The sequence below is a fragment of the Symphodus melops genome (assembly GCF_947650265.1).
Source record: "Symphodus melops genome assembly, chromosome: 5".
NCBI lineage: Eukaryota > Metazoa > Chordata > Actinopteri > Labriformes > Labridae > Symphodus > Symphodus melops.
The window spans coordinates 21477873-21492526 of NC_136695.1; the positions used below are offsets into that span (position 1 = coordinate 21477873).

Genomic DNA, 14654 nt, shown 5'->3' on the forward strand with positions numbered 1-14654 from the left:
TCAGACACCTGGGCCTTCACCAAACCCTTTACACCGTCCCAAAAGCATATTTTGGAAATGCTTTGCATTTTCCCCACCTGCTCACCACATTCTTTATCTTTGCCTGTAACCTAAAGTAATTTTACATCAATCTGATGTTGCAGTCATCTATAAAGGGGAAATCAGGCATGTCTGTTTTTTTTGTTTTGTTTTTTTTTGCAAAAAGTAGATGCTATAATCTTAATCTATCTCTTATCTCTTAATTACAAATCCTTTTCTTGTCCCTATGTTTGATTTTAAAGGAAGCGTCACAATAATTGTTAACAGTTTTACAAATGCTGGTTTCATTCATGTGCTGCTGATCTAAGGCGGCAGTGAGTGTGAAGCCATCTCTTACAAACCTCACACTGTTTCCTTCACTTAAGGGGTTTGTGTGTGTGTGTGTGTAGGTGTGTGTGTGTGTGTGTGTGTGTGTGTGTGTGTGTTTTACATGTTCCTGCTGTTCTACCAAAACTTGGAAAAACCTCTGAATTGGCAGTGCAGGTCTGGGTCTAATTGACAGTTTCGTTCATGCTCCAGTGTTAAAGCTTTTGCGCCAATCCTCTCCGCTTCCCGTTTTCATTGCTTTCATAATTGCCACCAACATAATGACACAGTTGCTGTGGCAACCATGTCTCTCTTTTCTCTCCCTCACACACACATACAAAGAAAAAAAAACATACACACACATTTTGTATCTTGAAGGTTTTTCTTTTTTTGTTTGCTTAATTTACTGGCTGCTTGCATATTGTGCATTATTCCCCCGACATTTTTGTAGCTTTGTTTCATCCTCGTCTTTTACTTTGAGGATGGAAGAACATTGTGGCTAAATCTCTGACCAATATATTTTTTTGCCAGAGCTGATAAAAAGTAGGTCTCCAGGGTCATTCAATTAAAGAGGGAAATGAATTGGAGGGGAATACACATGAACGCCACCAGTTGAATGGGCTTAATGACCAGCATCATCATCAGCAGCAGCGCGAGCTGAGAGTCTCATCAGCACCAGACTGAGCGACCAATCACAGCGCTCCACCACCGGCGGACCTCCGTCAGGCCAGTCGCAGTTAGGCGGTGTAACCTATATCTCTCTTGGAAATCATGAAGGCAGCCAGCTCATTCAATTCTAGATGGGGAAAAGTTCAATTAGTTAAATCTTTTCTTCTTTGCTGACTTTACGCACCCTGAATTTCTGCGTTTTGTCCAGGATCGTAGGCTACCTCTACAACTTCTGCTGTAAAACATTTTATTACTGTAGTGCATAGTTTAATTGTCTCATATGTCAGAAAATCTGAGAACATCTCGTTATGGACACTGATATTTTGGTCTACTGCTCGCGTTTTTTTTGTTTTCTTTCTGCCGTAATAAAGGATTAAAAGACGCCGGATGGAGACAAACCAAGAAGAGGGATTGAGAACTACAGCTTGTTGAGGGGGGGTGAACAAAAACAGTCAAAACAGGTGGCAGATCCGGCAACAGTTCACGCTGTCCTGATCATCCTCTGCTACAATAACAGGCTTCCATCTGAGAGAGATCCAGTGCGCAGGCTCTCCCAGCGCTCTTTTCCAGCATCGAACCCCAGAGCAACGCACAGGTAAGACACGACATTATGCACCTTTTTATTCACGCAACATCAGGCAATTAATTACGGATAAAGATTTGTTCCATACCTTAATTGCGTGTTTGTTTTCTGTGTGATAAACGAGTTTGGCATCTGTTTGGACGCATCAGTTGTGCTGGAGTCTCTTAAACAAAACATTTGGATGAAAGCTGCGCCACAGAAAAAAAAACATCTCCAAGACGGGCATTGTGCGCTGCTAATGTGTTTTTCATCACTTATATAGTTGAATCGCCTACTGCAGGTTCATTACGACATTATGAAAAAAGAATGATTTTCAGACACAGGAAAAGACACAGCCAGCCGGACTGTACACACACACAAACACACACACCGGTACGGATACACCCACGCACTTTTAGCCTACTGATACATGCAAGTCATGTCCATAAAATGCATGCTTGTTCACTGCAATTTATAAACCAAATGAATGACGGAACCTGAAGAGACTTTGTCTAATTTATCATACGATATAATTCCGCGGTTATTTTGTAGATAAAATGGAAGCAAACGCTGCAATCTTTTTTTTTTTTTTTTTTAATTATTTTACTTTACGTCGACTTTTTGCTTTTACGGATTCGCCTTATTGGATTCGCATCACAATGCATGTTTTGAAGCAGCGTTTCTATAGAAATATGAAGCCATTTTGCTTCATTTCCAACAAACACCTGTTGAAATTGTTGCACGCTCAGACCGTATGCACAGCTGCTTGGCTTTCTGCAATAATAAAATGTGAGGGCGCCGTTTGCTTCATTTGCTTTTACACAACTGCTTGAGTCTGTTGAAACGGTTTGTTCTCCCTCCAGCGGCCACGTAACTCAGGGACGCATCTTCACAGCTTTGAATGTGTGCCCTTCACCCTCTGGTTCCCAGCTTCTCTCTCTCTCTCTCTCTCTCTCTCTCTCTCTCTCTCTCTCTCTCTCTCCCTCTTTCTCCCCCCTGTTTCTACTGCATTGCCTCAACAGCACAGAATGGAGATCCCTAGGGGAAAACATACGCTTCTTTGTATATTCAGACACTTTGAAATGTGCGATAAGATTTAAAGCATATGGCTTCACACTGATGACGGCTCATGAATTTCCATTGAAGTGTTTAAATATCAAGTATTGTTCATTGTTAAAAAGCTGTAATTGCACATTTGTCTGAGGAGTTTTAGTATTTATTTATTTTTTGCCAGAACGTATCTGAGCAGGAATTTGGCAGTGAAAGTTGAAACAATGCATACATTGTCAGAGTCATCTTTCTATCCAAGACACATGCAGCAGATGTGACTTTAAAAATCTGGTTGGTCTAATGGGTGTAGATTGGATTCTGCGTCCCTTCTCTTTCACTGCCTCTTTCACTCACACACAGACAGAACTGCAGTGCTATTCTGAGAGAGTTAGCTGCCTCAACCCACGCACAGAATCTGAGAAAGAGAGAGAAAGGCAGAATGAGGGAGAAAGGAGGGAGCAAGGAGAAGACTACAAGGATTAAAGAATGCCTACTATAGTCTCTCACATGCAAAAATGTACACATGCAAAGATTTTTTTGCAGTTCCGATAGTACCCGTTTAACTGATCCAACAGCATCTGATTAATAGTTGTTATTAGCGCTTTTCTTGTGTGTGGCATTGACTGTATTTGCAGCTCTGTTTAGTGGTGCTGTTTGTGTGATGTTGTATTGGTAAGTGCTGGGAGAAATGTACTTGATTCTGTGCCACCCACACACGCCGCCCTCCCACTCACGGTCGTCTCTGCACATCTATACCTCTGGCTCTTCCCCGCTCACCACAATCTCTTTTTGCTCATTTAAATCCCGTCCCTGCATGTATCACTCTGCCTGCTCCCATTCTCGTGTTCCTCCTGCAACCAAACAGGCACACTAAGACACAATCCACCTCACAGAATACACATCAGCTCACATAATGCAATCAATAAATAATGGAAGCACATGTGTACTCTGAATGTGCACACACAGAGGTCGCAGAGCAGCTTTCTAATCATGTTTCTCAATTGTGTTGCAGTGGACCTTCCAGGTTTGATTATCGGTGTGCAAACCCTGAGGACAATTCTGGAAATCAAGCAGAACATTTACATCAGACAAAGGAGAAATTCTTCAGTGCTTTGCCTCGCTCGTTTTTCCTCTCCTGAACCCTCCTCAGAAGGTCAGAGGAGCATGTAACTGAAACAAGCGGAGCCCTCAGTGATTTCAGCATTCTCTCTCTCCCCCCGTCTGTGCCTACATTCTCTGCCACAGATAGGGACGTTTTGATAATTACATGTAATTATAATTTCTCTGGGAGACAGATCTGCTTCTGTCTATTATTGCCATCACCTCCAACACAATAACTTCACACATTTACATATTTCTCAACAACAGTGATATTCTTTCAACCTCCGAGACCAATCAGGAATTATCTTACTAAAAAAGACATGTCACAGGAAGAAGCCATTCAGTTCACGTCTAATTAGAGCTACAGTTGAATGACAGGGGCAACTTTTGTGCCTAAAAACTGAATACAGAGCATTTAAAACCCATAACATTTCAATGAATTTTACAGGCTGGTTTGTGCTTACTCTTGATTTTCAACTGTTACAGTCTTCTTGCACATAAGTCGAGCCTCTCTCATTATCACCCCCAGCCCGATCGCACAAACTGTCTGTGCCAGCCGAGTACTGATGCATAATAATCCCACCATAAAGTATGTGGTGTTTCAAGAGGTTACATGGACCTTTATAGAAATTTGGCATCAATTATAGACAGTTTTCATCAGCAAGGCTGTCTCTTTATTATATTTGAATGTTGACCATGCCATAAACATAAAATAGATTAAAAGATTGACAGATTTCACACAATTTTCCAAGAGAAGAATTGCTTACAGTTTAAACAAGTGCCAATTCCGAATGTATGAAGTGCCAAACTAAACACATTGTCCAGGAATGAACGAACCAGATAAAACTGTTTACACATAATACATCACAGGCCATATACTATTTCTAAAGTGCCGTGTCCAGCACAGGAGTGTCTTGGACTGCCATATCTTAATGAATATCACTCTTTGTGTTTAACTTTCACTGGCCTTTGCGGTTGCAAAAACATATTTTCATCCAGCACAAAGTCAAATAGTTTTTCTTTAGTGCAGGTGGACATGGAGGATTAGGCATTAAGGACTAAAAGCATGAAGATTGTTGTTTTTAATTTGATTTGTCCTTTTTGCAGAGATGCACAGTGTTCTAGACTTGAGAGGTGTTTTTTAAGGGCAGAAGATAAAGTCATGATGCATTCAGAGTTCCTCTCTAGCAGTTACAATTAAAATAATTTTAACACCATTATCAGCAATTATTGAAAACCTACCAAGAAATTCTGACAGTGTTGGTCCTTTTTTTCCACTGTTGGCAGTCTTCTCCTAATATTACACTGTATAAGAACACAGTTTCTGGGAAAAAGCATCAGATATAATCATTTAACAGAACTGAATGAAACTATACATCATCAGTTTCTAGCAGGTTGTACATGCTACTTGAATATTTCACATGCTGTTTTAGAGGGTTGAATTGCGAAGCGGATACATTATTGTAACTGCATTGACTCAACAACAGAAATTAGGTCTCTTAGTCATGTAAAAATGACGCCCACCACCAATCTCCGAGTCTTCGCAGTCTCCCTGATTTCCCTCCTCTCCCTCCTCACCACTGTTGTGGACACCTCTCCGTCCCCCCCTCCTCTTCAGCATGAAGACCACTCAGGTAGGCTGTTCACCGAGCAGCCTCAGACCGACCCCAGCCCCTCTCTGCTGCTCCTGGCCATGCAGGCCAACATCAGGCCCGCTGCTCTGCAAGGCAGGAAGAAAACTCCTGAGAAACTTCCAGAAACCTCCGGGGGAGTTCTGGAGACACCTCCCAGACCCCTTCCCCAGGTCATGTTCCCCAAGAATGTGACATCAGCGGAGGCTTTTTTAGGGGCTCCTTTAGGAGCAGCCCAGGTGGCACCCATTCCACCTCGCATGGTGGATGTATGGATTGATGTGTGTCGAGGTTACTATGACGTCATGGGACACTTTGACAGCTCTTTCAACTGCTCGAAGGACACCTTCATCTTCTGCTGTGGGACCTGCCATTACCGATTCTGCTGTCCAGAGCGGACCCGACAGCTGGACCAGGACAACTGCAAGAACTACGACTCTCCAGACTGGGCCAAGCCACAGACAGACTCCATGATAATATCAGAGGAACTAGGTCCTGACCCAGACTTTGATCCTTTGAAGCAGCAGAGCCACAACACGGGATTTGTTATTGGAGGTGTGGTGGTGTTTATGGTGGCTGTGGCTGTGGGCATCAAGGTGGCCTTCAACAAGGTGCAGCAGGAAGCCAATCAAAGGGACCTCAACATGCCTAGGTGAAACATTTTCCTTTCTCACCTTTCACTGCTGCATTCTTTATTGAATGTATGAAAAATCTAATGCTATTAGGTTTTCAGGCCTCCACAAATGGACCAGATTCATCATTCTGGCCTCAGAATATTGTCATTAGTCATCCTCTGAAACATATTTGATCTTTGTCAAGTGGCTTCTGTGGAATTCATGGCTGTGTTGAATACTCCGGGATTTCAGCTAATATGTGGCTGGAACCCACTGTATTAAAGATTTGGTTGTAATTTTTTTTCTAGCTTCTGTTTTGATATTATCCTGGGCTTCAGAATCTCAAAAGATGTCTGGACAGATATTTAATGATGATGGTTCATAAAGAATGACTATAATGATGAATTATATTATATATTTTTTATGTTCACCTAATGAGCCAATAAAAAATAAATAATAATCTGATAATAATCGGATTTTTTTTTTATGATGATACATTTGCAAAAACTATAACCACAAAATTGCCTGTGCTAGAACAAAGATTGCTTAACAGAAGGACTTCAAGGTGCTAGACATGTTTTGTCACTTTGAATTCTACGTGATAGTCAGCAATAGTTGACGCTCATTTTTTTTCTTCTAATTTTTCCATTTTGCTTGTGATATAATCAGAGCCCTGGTGGACATGCTGCGGCACCAGTCGAGCCCGGTCCAGCAGGACGAGAGAAACAACAGCGTGGCTCTGACTGTGGGCGACGGACAGGGCACGCTGGGGAGAGCTCCAAAAAATCTTTACGCCCCAGGCCTACCCAGCAAGGACAACAGATGTGAGCGTCTCAGGCTTTTTATTGCATTAGTGAATAGAAGACTCAGAGGCACAATCAGAGCTTTTGTAACTGCATCCTCTGTATGCTCAGACACATCGTATTTGTCACGTATGCATGAAGAATCATTTTTTTCCCAGTCCCAAGGCTGTAACCATGTGGATTTATAAGAAAAAAATAATCTTCAATGGTGATGTTCAACAAAATATACATTGCTGTCATCATATTTTTCAATTAATATGCTGTGATTACTGATCTACTTTTTTTATTATGGAATAAGAACTTAAATTAAAGACACAAATAGTATACGCTAATCTTGATATTAGTGCATTTAAGATAGGAGAAACTCTGTGCATGTAAAATGAAGTGATGTTTAATTGTTGCAGACAATCTTTTTATGCTAAAGAACCATTATGCTTTTGACTTACAGTGGGCAATTTGCAACACAATTTCATCCACTCATCCGGCTCCAGCCCAAAACACACCGCAACCATTGGTAAGGCATCTGGTGACAGCTGCGCTCCTATGTAAATTATATGTAAATGCCACATTTCTTCATTTACCGTATTCAATTTGGTAAAGTAGATTTATTCATCCCAACAATAATAATGATTTTATAAGCTTAAAATGTTGTGTTCTAGTGGATGCTGGAACATTCACACACTGCTACATGCAGGGTGCTATATCCAAAGGAGCAAATCTCATTTAACAAATGGTGCTTTTCTCCCTGTGGTCTCTGCAGAGCGCACGCCTCGAATGAACAATGCTCAGCTGGCGGCTGGAGGCACCCTGCTTTCCAGTAAACACAACAACACCAAATCCCAGCCTGCATTTCACCACTCCCTGCACAACCTGGCTCAGCTGCCGCCTTCCTATGAGAGTGCCACCAAGCCAGAGCTCAACAGATACTCCTCACTTAAACGCCTCGGTATGTGCCTTCTGTACATGTTAAAGAAATATCTGTCTCTGCAGCTGGTCCATGAGCACTGACACAAGGTGACACTCCAGACGCTGCGGCGAAGTGCGTCATTATGTGCTAATGCTATTTGCTGTGGTGATTACAATTCAGAGATGTTTTTCTTTGGCTTCCAGAGAAAGGTCTTGATGAGTACTCTTCCGGTTACTGCACCACCAAGCGTAGGCCTCACACAGCCCAGCCGGCCCTCCAGTCCTCCCAGCACCATCTCCACTGGGGAGGAGACTATACCCTCAGTGGGAGAGGAACCCTTCCAAGGCATGCAACCCGTCCCTGGATCCCGCCACCACCTTCTGGCATGCCTGCCTCACCCACCCCGAATCCTTACCCTTTGGATCCTCCAGAGCCGCAGTACAACCCCAACTATGAAACTCTGTCCAAGCCCCCAAGGAAAGTCAAGTCCAGCGACCAACTGCTCAACATGGGTGATGTTCCGGGCAACACAGGGACCCTGTCCAGATTATCCAAGAACCAGCAGCACCAGTACTACAAAGCCATGGCTGCCTCCAATAAGAACTCCAACACGCAAACTCTCACCAGGAAGCCCCAGGACAGGAGAGAAGAGAGGCAGGAGCGGCTGCTAATGTCCCCAGACCATTTGGAAGAGAGGATGGGAGTCGGCGGTATGGGGGTCGTGGATCCTTATGCCCACACACCAGGAGGGATTGTCCCTACACTTCCTCGCCAGCAGAAGGCTCAGTCCCAGCAGAATGTGTGTGCCACACCCTCCCTGGACCGACACCACATGATCAAGATGAACTCTCATCCCACGTCTGGGCGGGAGCAGGAGAGGAACCCGGGCATGACAGGGCACATGAGCGGGGGCATGGGCTGGGCAGGGGAGGCGCCCGGAGCGGGTGTAGTCATGGGAACAGGAACACTAGGGGGCCACAGCGCGAGGAGGATGGCCTTCGCAGCGAAGAGGCAGAACACCATCGAGCAGCTACATTTCATACCAGGAGGGGGAGGTGGGGGGTCAGGGGGAAGTGGAGGAGGAAGTCAGGGGATCAGGACAGGGAGTAAAAATGAGGTGACGGTGTGAGGTTAGTGCCTAAAATAGAATTAACTCTCATCAAAGATATGGGAATAGATCACCCTTCTGCATTTAGATTGACAGCTGAAAATAAAACTAGAAGTATTAAGTATGGTAACAACATAATGTGCTTAGACTATTCAAATTAGTGTTATCTTGTTATTAAATAGCTTAAATACAAAATATAAAATAAAAATATATGTAGGGCATATCTGTTCCATTTATGTGATAGCCCGCATCAGCCATATTTTGTAAGAAAATTTGCCATATTGCCATAAACAGCAGTGCCATTACTTGCAGAAAAAGACTGACTGGGGGGTGAGACAAAACCAACTGAAGTGTCGCTCATGATTTAGTTTTTTATATGTTTTTCCTAAAAAGTACTCAGGAGCCATATTAGATAGGGATAAAAAGATATATAGATGTATATACTAACAAAGAGTTTAGAAAGAGGAGGACCTTGGGGATTATTTATCACAGAATTTAGCCGACTATCTGCTGGATTGTCAACTGGATTTCTGAAACTGACTTTCATAGATGAAGGGCCTGATGGACCAGATGAGTCTGCATGAACCGTGTGCCTGATGGCGGTTTCTGGAGCTCTGACATTTACTGAACCGACCTTATCCTGACACAGGGAGGCAAACCTGTTTTGTTGTTTTTGTTGTTGCTTCCTGTGTAAATTACTGAATGGGTGGGGGCTGTTTTCTAACCAGGACTCAGCAGCCTGACACCATTGGCAGGACTCCGCGCCCGATTTAAACTTGGGGACGTACCCACATTACCACTCTGACGCCTGGGTTGCCTAGTTTTCCATGTGACCTTAGATCAAATCCCCACAGGGACTCACACTCTGATCACTGCTACACTATAGAAGTATTAACTGTTGGTAGATTATATTATGGATTAGTTTCCCCCTAATGTTTCCATCTTTAGATCTCGACCTAACTGTAACAATGATGGGGTACCAAAAAATATAGAGCCATCTGTTTAAAAAGAAAATCTTGACATTAACCCGAGACAAGTCAAGAGCTAACAGAACAGATCCATGTGTTCAGTTTACCAATAAAAGGGCAACTTTCTTTCAGTACGTTGTGTACAGACAGCAAAAGGTTCTCTAAAGAGCACAAATGAAAAGAACGTGATGCAGACGTTGCACTTACACAACTGTCCTTCAAAAGCCATTTATGAAGATACAAAGAAAATACCACAGAGGAAGCTGGTCTGACAATCACCATTTTATTATTCTCTCCAGGTGACAAATTATACAAGTCAGTGATATTTTGTACAGTCAAAGGAATCGGCTTCAGAGAAACCCAAAAAAAACAACTCTGAGTGAGGAGACCTGAGGCCTTCTCCTGTGTGGCTCCGATCGCCATAGAGACTCGGATGGTTGGGAAGCCCTGATCGCCATAGAGACTCGGATGGTGGGGAAGCCCTGCCCATCCTCAAAACGAAGATCTTGCTGTATCATATCGCACTTCAGCCAGTCTGAGGAAAAAAAAACAGAAAAGAGAAAAAAAATCTTCATCAATAACATTGCGTATCAATACTAAGGGCTATCCTATCCTATACTGTAGTATGTGATATATTTGGTCCCTATATAATGATATCTCCTTCTCTTGATTTAGTGTTGATATTGTCATGATGTATTAAGTATTAATGTGTACAAAAAAACAAAGAGCAATTTAAGCACAGTTCAAAGAGAAACACACAGAGACAAAACTTTGCACAAATCTTTCCCCTGATATTTGCACCAGATACAAACTTACTTTGTATCACATCCTCAAGGTTTACATTTGGTATGAGAATGGCTGAACGTGTGACCGATCAATGGGAGGTATTGTACAGAGAGAGGATTTTCTTTTTTTAAATCAACAGATGGAAATCAAAGAAGGAACTTGTCACTGCTGTTTTTTGTTTTTTTGTTCAGTCATGTGAAAGACTACAGAGATGAAAAAACTGGCAAACAAATTTCATTCGGACAATCTTCCTATACACAGTGCTAAATGTAGTTGTTCTGAATATGATGGAGTGTTATTATTAATAATTATTATAACTGTTATGGTTATTATTGACAATTATCTTATGATGTGATGTTCTTTTACTTGGTGGGGTTTAAGTGTTTATTGTTTTTAGATAACTAGCATTCTTATGACTGGTTGTTTTTTTTCATACATTAGGTTGTAAATTCAAGTTTTTAAAAACATTCAGAATCTTGATGCATGCCAGCTCCATTTCACTGAGAGGCATTTACAGTCTGCCTGGATTTTTACGGTCATCCACACTTAGATATGGCCAATGTTTTAAAGCTGTACGTTCTGTGCCTAGACATCGGCCTTATGATTTCTTGATCTCAAGTGATTACTTAAGTTTCCATTTGGGTACAAAACCATCTATTGAAAGAATCTGCAGCCTTCTAAAGTAGATGTGTAGATAGCAGTGTCATGGTTAGGGAGAGATATGAGTGGGACCGGCTGGAAGCTATTAAAGTCACCACACTGGAGACATTGTGTCGTTTGTTGCCTGACCCGATGGGATGAATGTTGGAGAGACACTGTAACTGAAACCTGAGCGCAGTGTCTCTATCAGGGAAATAGGACAGGTGACGTACAATAGTATTAGATTTTTTTAATAGAGCCACAAATGGTCTGTAGCAAAGTCTGTAAAATCTCATAAGCCATATCCATTGAACCTCATGATCACAATTTCATAAATGGTTAATCTAATTTGTGCAAGTATTGTATTTTGTATAGCTAGTACAATCAGAACATTTTAAGTGACATTAACTTGAGGATTCAACAAATGACGTGTTAGTATTTAATGAATTGTACAGTGCCAAACTCATAACATTACGTTGACTTTCTAGTGTCAGAGCCCCCTAAGAGTCGACACTGGTTGATTTCTTTTCACAGCTAAGAATTAACACACAGGCGAGTGAGCTACTAGTAACCAGAAAGAAATGAATGAATATGGTGTGTCTTTACCATTATGAATTCATACCATTATGAGAGAGGAAGGTTAATGGCCACCGTAAATGTGAAGATATATGAACACTATCTTGTATGGAGAGGGACCAAATCCACAAATGAATTTATTTTCATGCCTATAAATTTAAAAACGACCCTTTTGTTATTGTTCAATGCATTGATCCCCTTGGATACTACAGTTACTTACACAAGGAATTTGTATAATAAAGTTGGTGGAAACAATGTTTGGTCATTAATTTTGCAGTTTGATGTTTCTTGCATCCATGGTTTTGACTTTTTGCTGTTATATAATCAATTCACCCTATTTCTTCTACCTGAGACACCTAAAACCTCAGCAATCATGTCCACTCCTCTGGCACATAACTATTAGTATCAAACAAATTGAATTGAAATCTGAAACATTTTTTTATCAACATGAAATGATCAAAACTAGTTGTAAGATAATTTACTCAGTAAAACTTATTCACGTCTTTTTAATAATAAAAAAAAAAAAGTAATGTCCATCTGTGTTGTAGCAAATGATTAGCTGACAGCTTTAGCTCATATTCAGTGAAGAGTAAAAGCCTTGGAGGAAAGATCTGAAATTAATTCAAAGTAGGGAAGTGGTATTACTAAAATATATTTTGGACAAACAAACAAATATCCCTGTTTTGTTGAGTATTCTACATTATTAGTTGCTCTCACTTGTGATTAGTATTTTCTTTTAAAGCTTGTTGTAGTTAAAGTATATCTAACATTTAAAAAATGTTGGCATGTTAAAGTACAGTGCATTATATTTAGTAAACTCATGATGTGCATTTTATGTTGAATCCTAATCTAGGAATTAACCTAACTATATCAGTTAATCAAATTTATAGGTAATATGTTGGTCTTTTGGTATTGGAAAGAAGTATGTAATGTATTTCCATTTGAATCATGGTGTCAAGTAGCAAAAAAATGTTAATTCATAAATAAAGTGGAATAGGCCTATATGCATGGCAGATTGAGTACCTTTATTTTGTTAAGTCAGACATTGATCTGGGTTGAACTTTTTCTGTTTCAATAAATGAAGAAAAAAAGTCTTCATTTGAGATGTAGTCTGAGGCATGGGGTGCCAAATGGTCTCAATCACTAAAAGCAAAGACGGAGGCCGTGACTGTTCTGACATACATCTTATCAATAACAGATACAGAAAAACATGATTGTGCAAGCAGTCACAGTTTTGAGACCCGCGGCTGTGGTGAAAGGCAGTATGTTATGAAATTGTAGCTAAAAATAATCATAAAACCGATTAGTGTTTTATAAGGGGTCACAATAGCAACAACAGCTCCATATTAACAAAACCCTTTTAGTCTTCAGTCGGTTAGTAAGCACACAAATTGGGTCTATTATAAAATCACACATTACCAGGATGTGAGGTATTGTATAAGCCACAGTAAGACATTGCCAGTGGGAGTGGACGACTGTACTCTAAATTAAATGAAAAGGTGAGACTGTCTTCATATTCACATCTCTAGACCATCTAAGTGCAGAGTTATAACATTTTGTTCCTGCAGCGTCCTTCCACTGAGGTAAAAGCAGCTCATATTTAAAACCCCATGTGAATACATTTATTGCACTGAGATGTTATGAAGGCTTGAATGAAAGTGCAGACTGCTGTATTGTACTCATAGACATTATTTTGTAGGAGGTACACAAAAGGCATAGAAAATATTACATTTGATTTAAGCATTGATGGCCTCTGAAGCACTACAATCATTGTAATTTACACATTTCACCACCAGGAGGTTCAGTAGGTCCTCTGCTCACAGAGAAAACCTGCACATAAACTGTATATTTTAATGTGAGTGTAAAGAAATAATATCTTTAATAACATCCATTTCAACAAAGTATAATGGATGAATAAGGTGCCCAAACTATCCAACACCTGTCACCATGCATAATGATCCATCATATCTCTGCTAAGTAAAGTAGAAACCCCTTTTTTTACAGGATTTTTTCAGTCCTTAGCACTGAAGCTGAGAAGGACTGCAAGATTGGCTGGAAAAGAAAAATTAAAATGCAGATGTATGTGTGTGTGTGATTAATGCTTTCAGTTTCCTCGTATGATGAGTAAAAGATACCCAATCATGATTGCCATCTTTACAAATCAGGGAGGAAATGATTCACATCTCTGTGATTAAAGTGACTGAATCAGATCCAAGATGTGTGTCATGATAAACTGAGGATTTTGCCTGAGGTTTAGTTTCTGAGTTCCCTGTGACTGTTCTTACAGCTTTAGAAAAATACAGATCAAATCAATATCTTTTCATCACTTCAGGGATGTGCTTATTGAAACAGTTTGCTTAGCTCACTTTCAAACATTAGATAGATAGATAGATAGATAGATAGATAGATCTTTTTGGTGGGGGGGGGGGGGGGGGGGGGGGGGGGGTGGGACAAAGTGCCTTGAATGTTCTGTTGTTTACACTTGTCCCTATTATTATTCAGACCACATGTTAAATCTAGGCCTAATCGCTCAGAAAAAATGCTTTTACTAGTAGCCCTACCATTTGTTACAACATATAGCTTAATGTAGCCTGATCATTGACCTTGTACCCCCTTCTGGGCCTACTTGACGGATACCTGAGAAAATGCTTATTATATTAGAGGCTGCTCCTGATCTATGTGAACGTTTAGCCTACTTGTATGGCGTAATTCACAATGCGTCATCACAAAAATAAATTGGAACTTCCCTATCTGAAATATAAAACACAATAAAAGATAGAAAGAGTCCTACTGCATATAATTAAGCGAAATATTATTCATTTTCAAGAAACAGACTATCATAGTACTAAGTTATAATTTCTCTGATAGGCCTGCAGAACAGCAGAGTGGTAGTCC

At 40.8% G+C, this 14654-nt stretch overlaps 1 protein-coding gene across 1 annotated transcript; it reads left to right on the forward strand.

Annotated features, from left to right (window-relative positions):
* Positions 1–467: 467 nt before the first annotated feature.
* shisa7a (shisa family member 7a) lies at positions 468–12773 on the forward strand. Its single transcript, XM_079342805.1, has 6 exons — positions 468–1609; positions 3639–6010; positions 6642–6796; positions 7224–7289; positions 7536–7721; positions 7886–12773. Exons 2-6 carry the CDS (start codon positions 5241–5243, stop codon positions 8809–8811), a joined length of 2103 nt encoding a protein of 700 aa, XP_079198931.1. The 5' UTR covers positions 468–1609; positions 3639–5240; the 3' UTR covers positions 8812–12773.
* The last annotated feature ends 1881 nt before the right edge of the window (positions 12774–14654 follow it).

Excerpts from the sequence above, each read along its gene's own strand:
- shisa7a (XM_079342805.1), top strand. The coding sequence starts at position 5,241 with ATGACGCCCACCACCAATCTCCGAGTCTTCGCAGTCTCCCTGATTTCC. Across the intron at positions 6,797-7,223 it reads ACCCAGCAAGGACAACAGAT|TGGGCAATTTGCAACACAAT; the intron begins GTGAGCGTCTCA and ends TTTGACTTACAG. Across the intron at positions 7,722-7,885 it reads CTCCTCACTTAAACGCCTCG|AGAAAGGTCTTGATGAGTAC; the intron begins GTATGTGCCTTC and ends TTTGGCTTCCAG.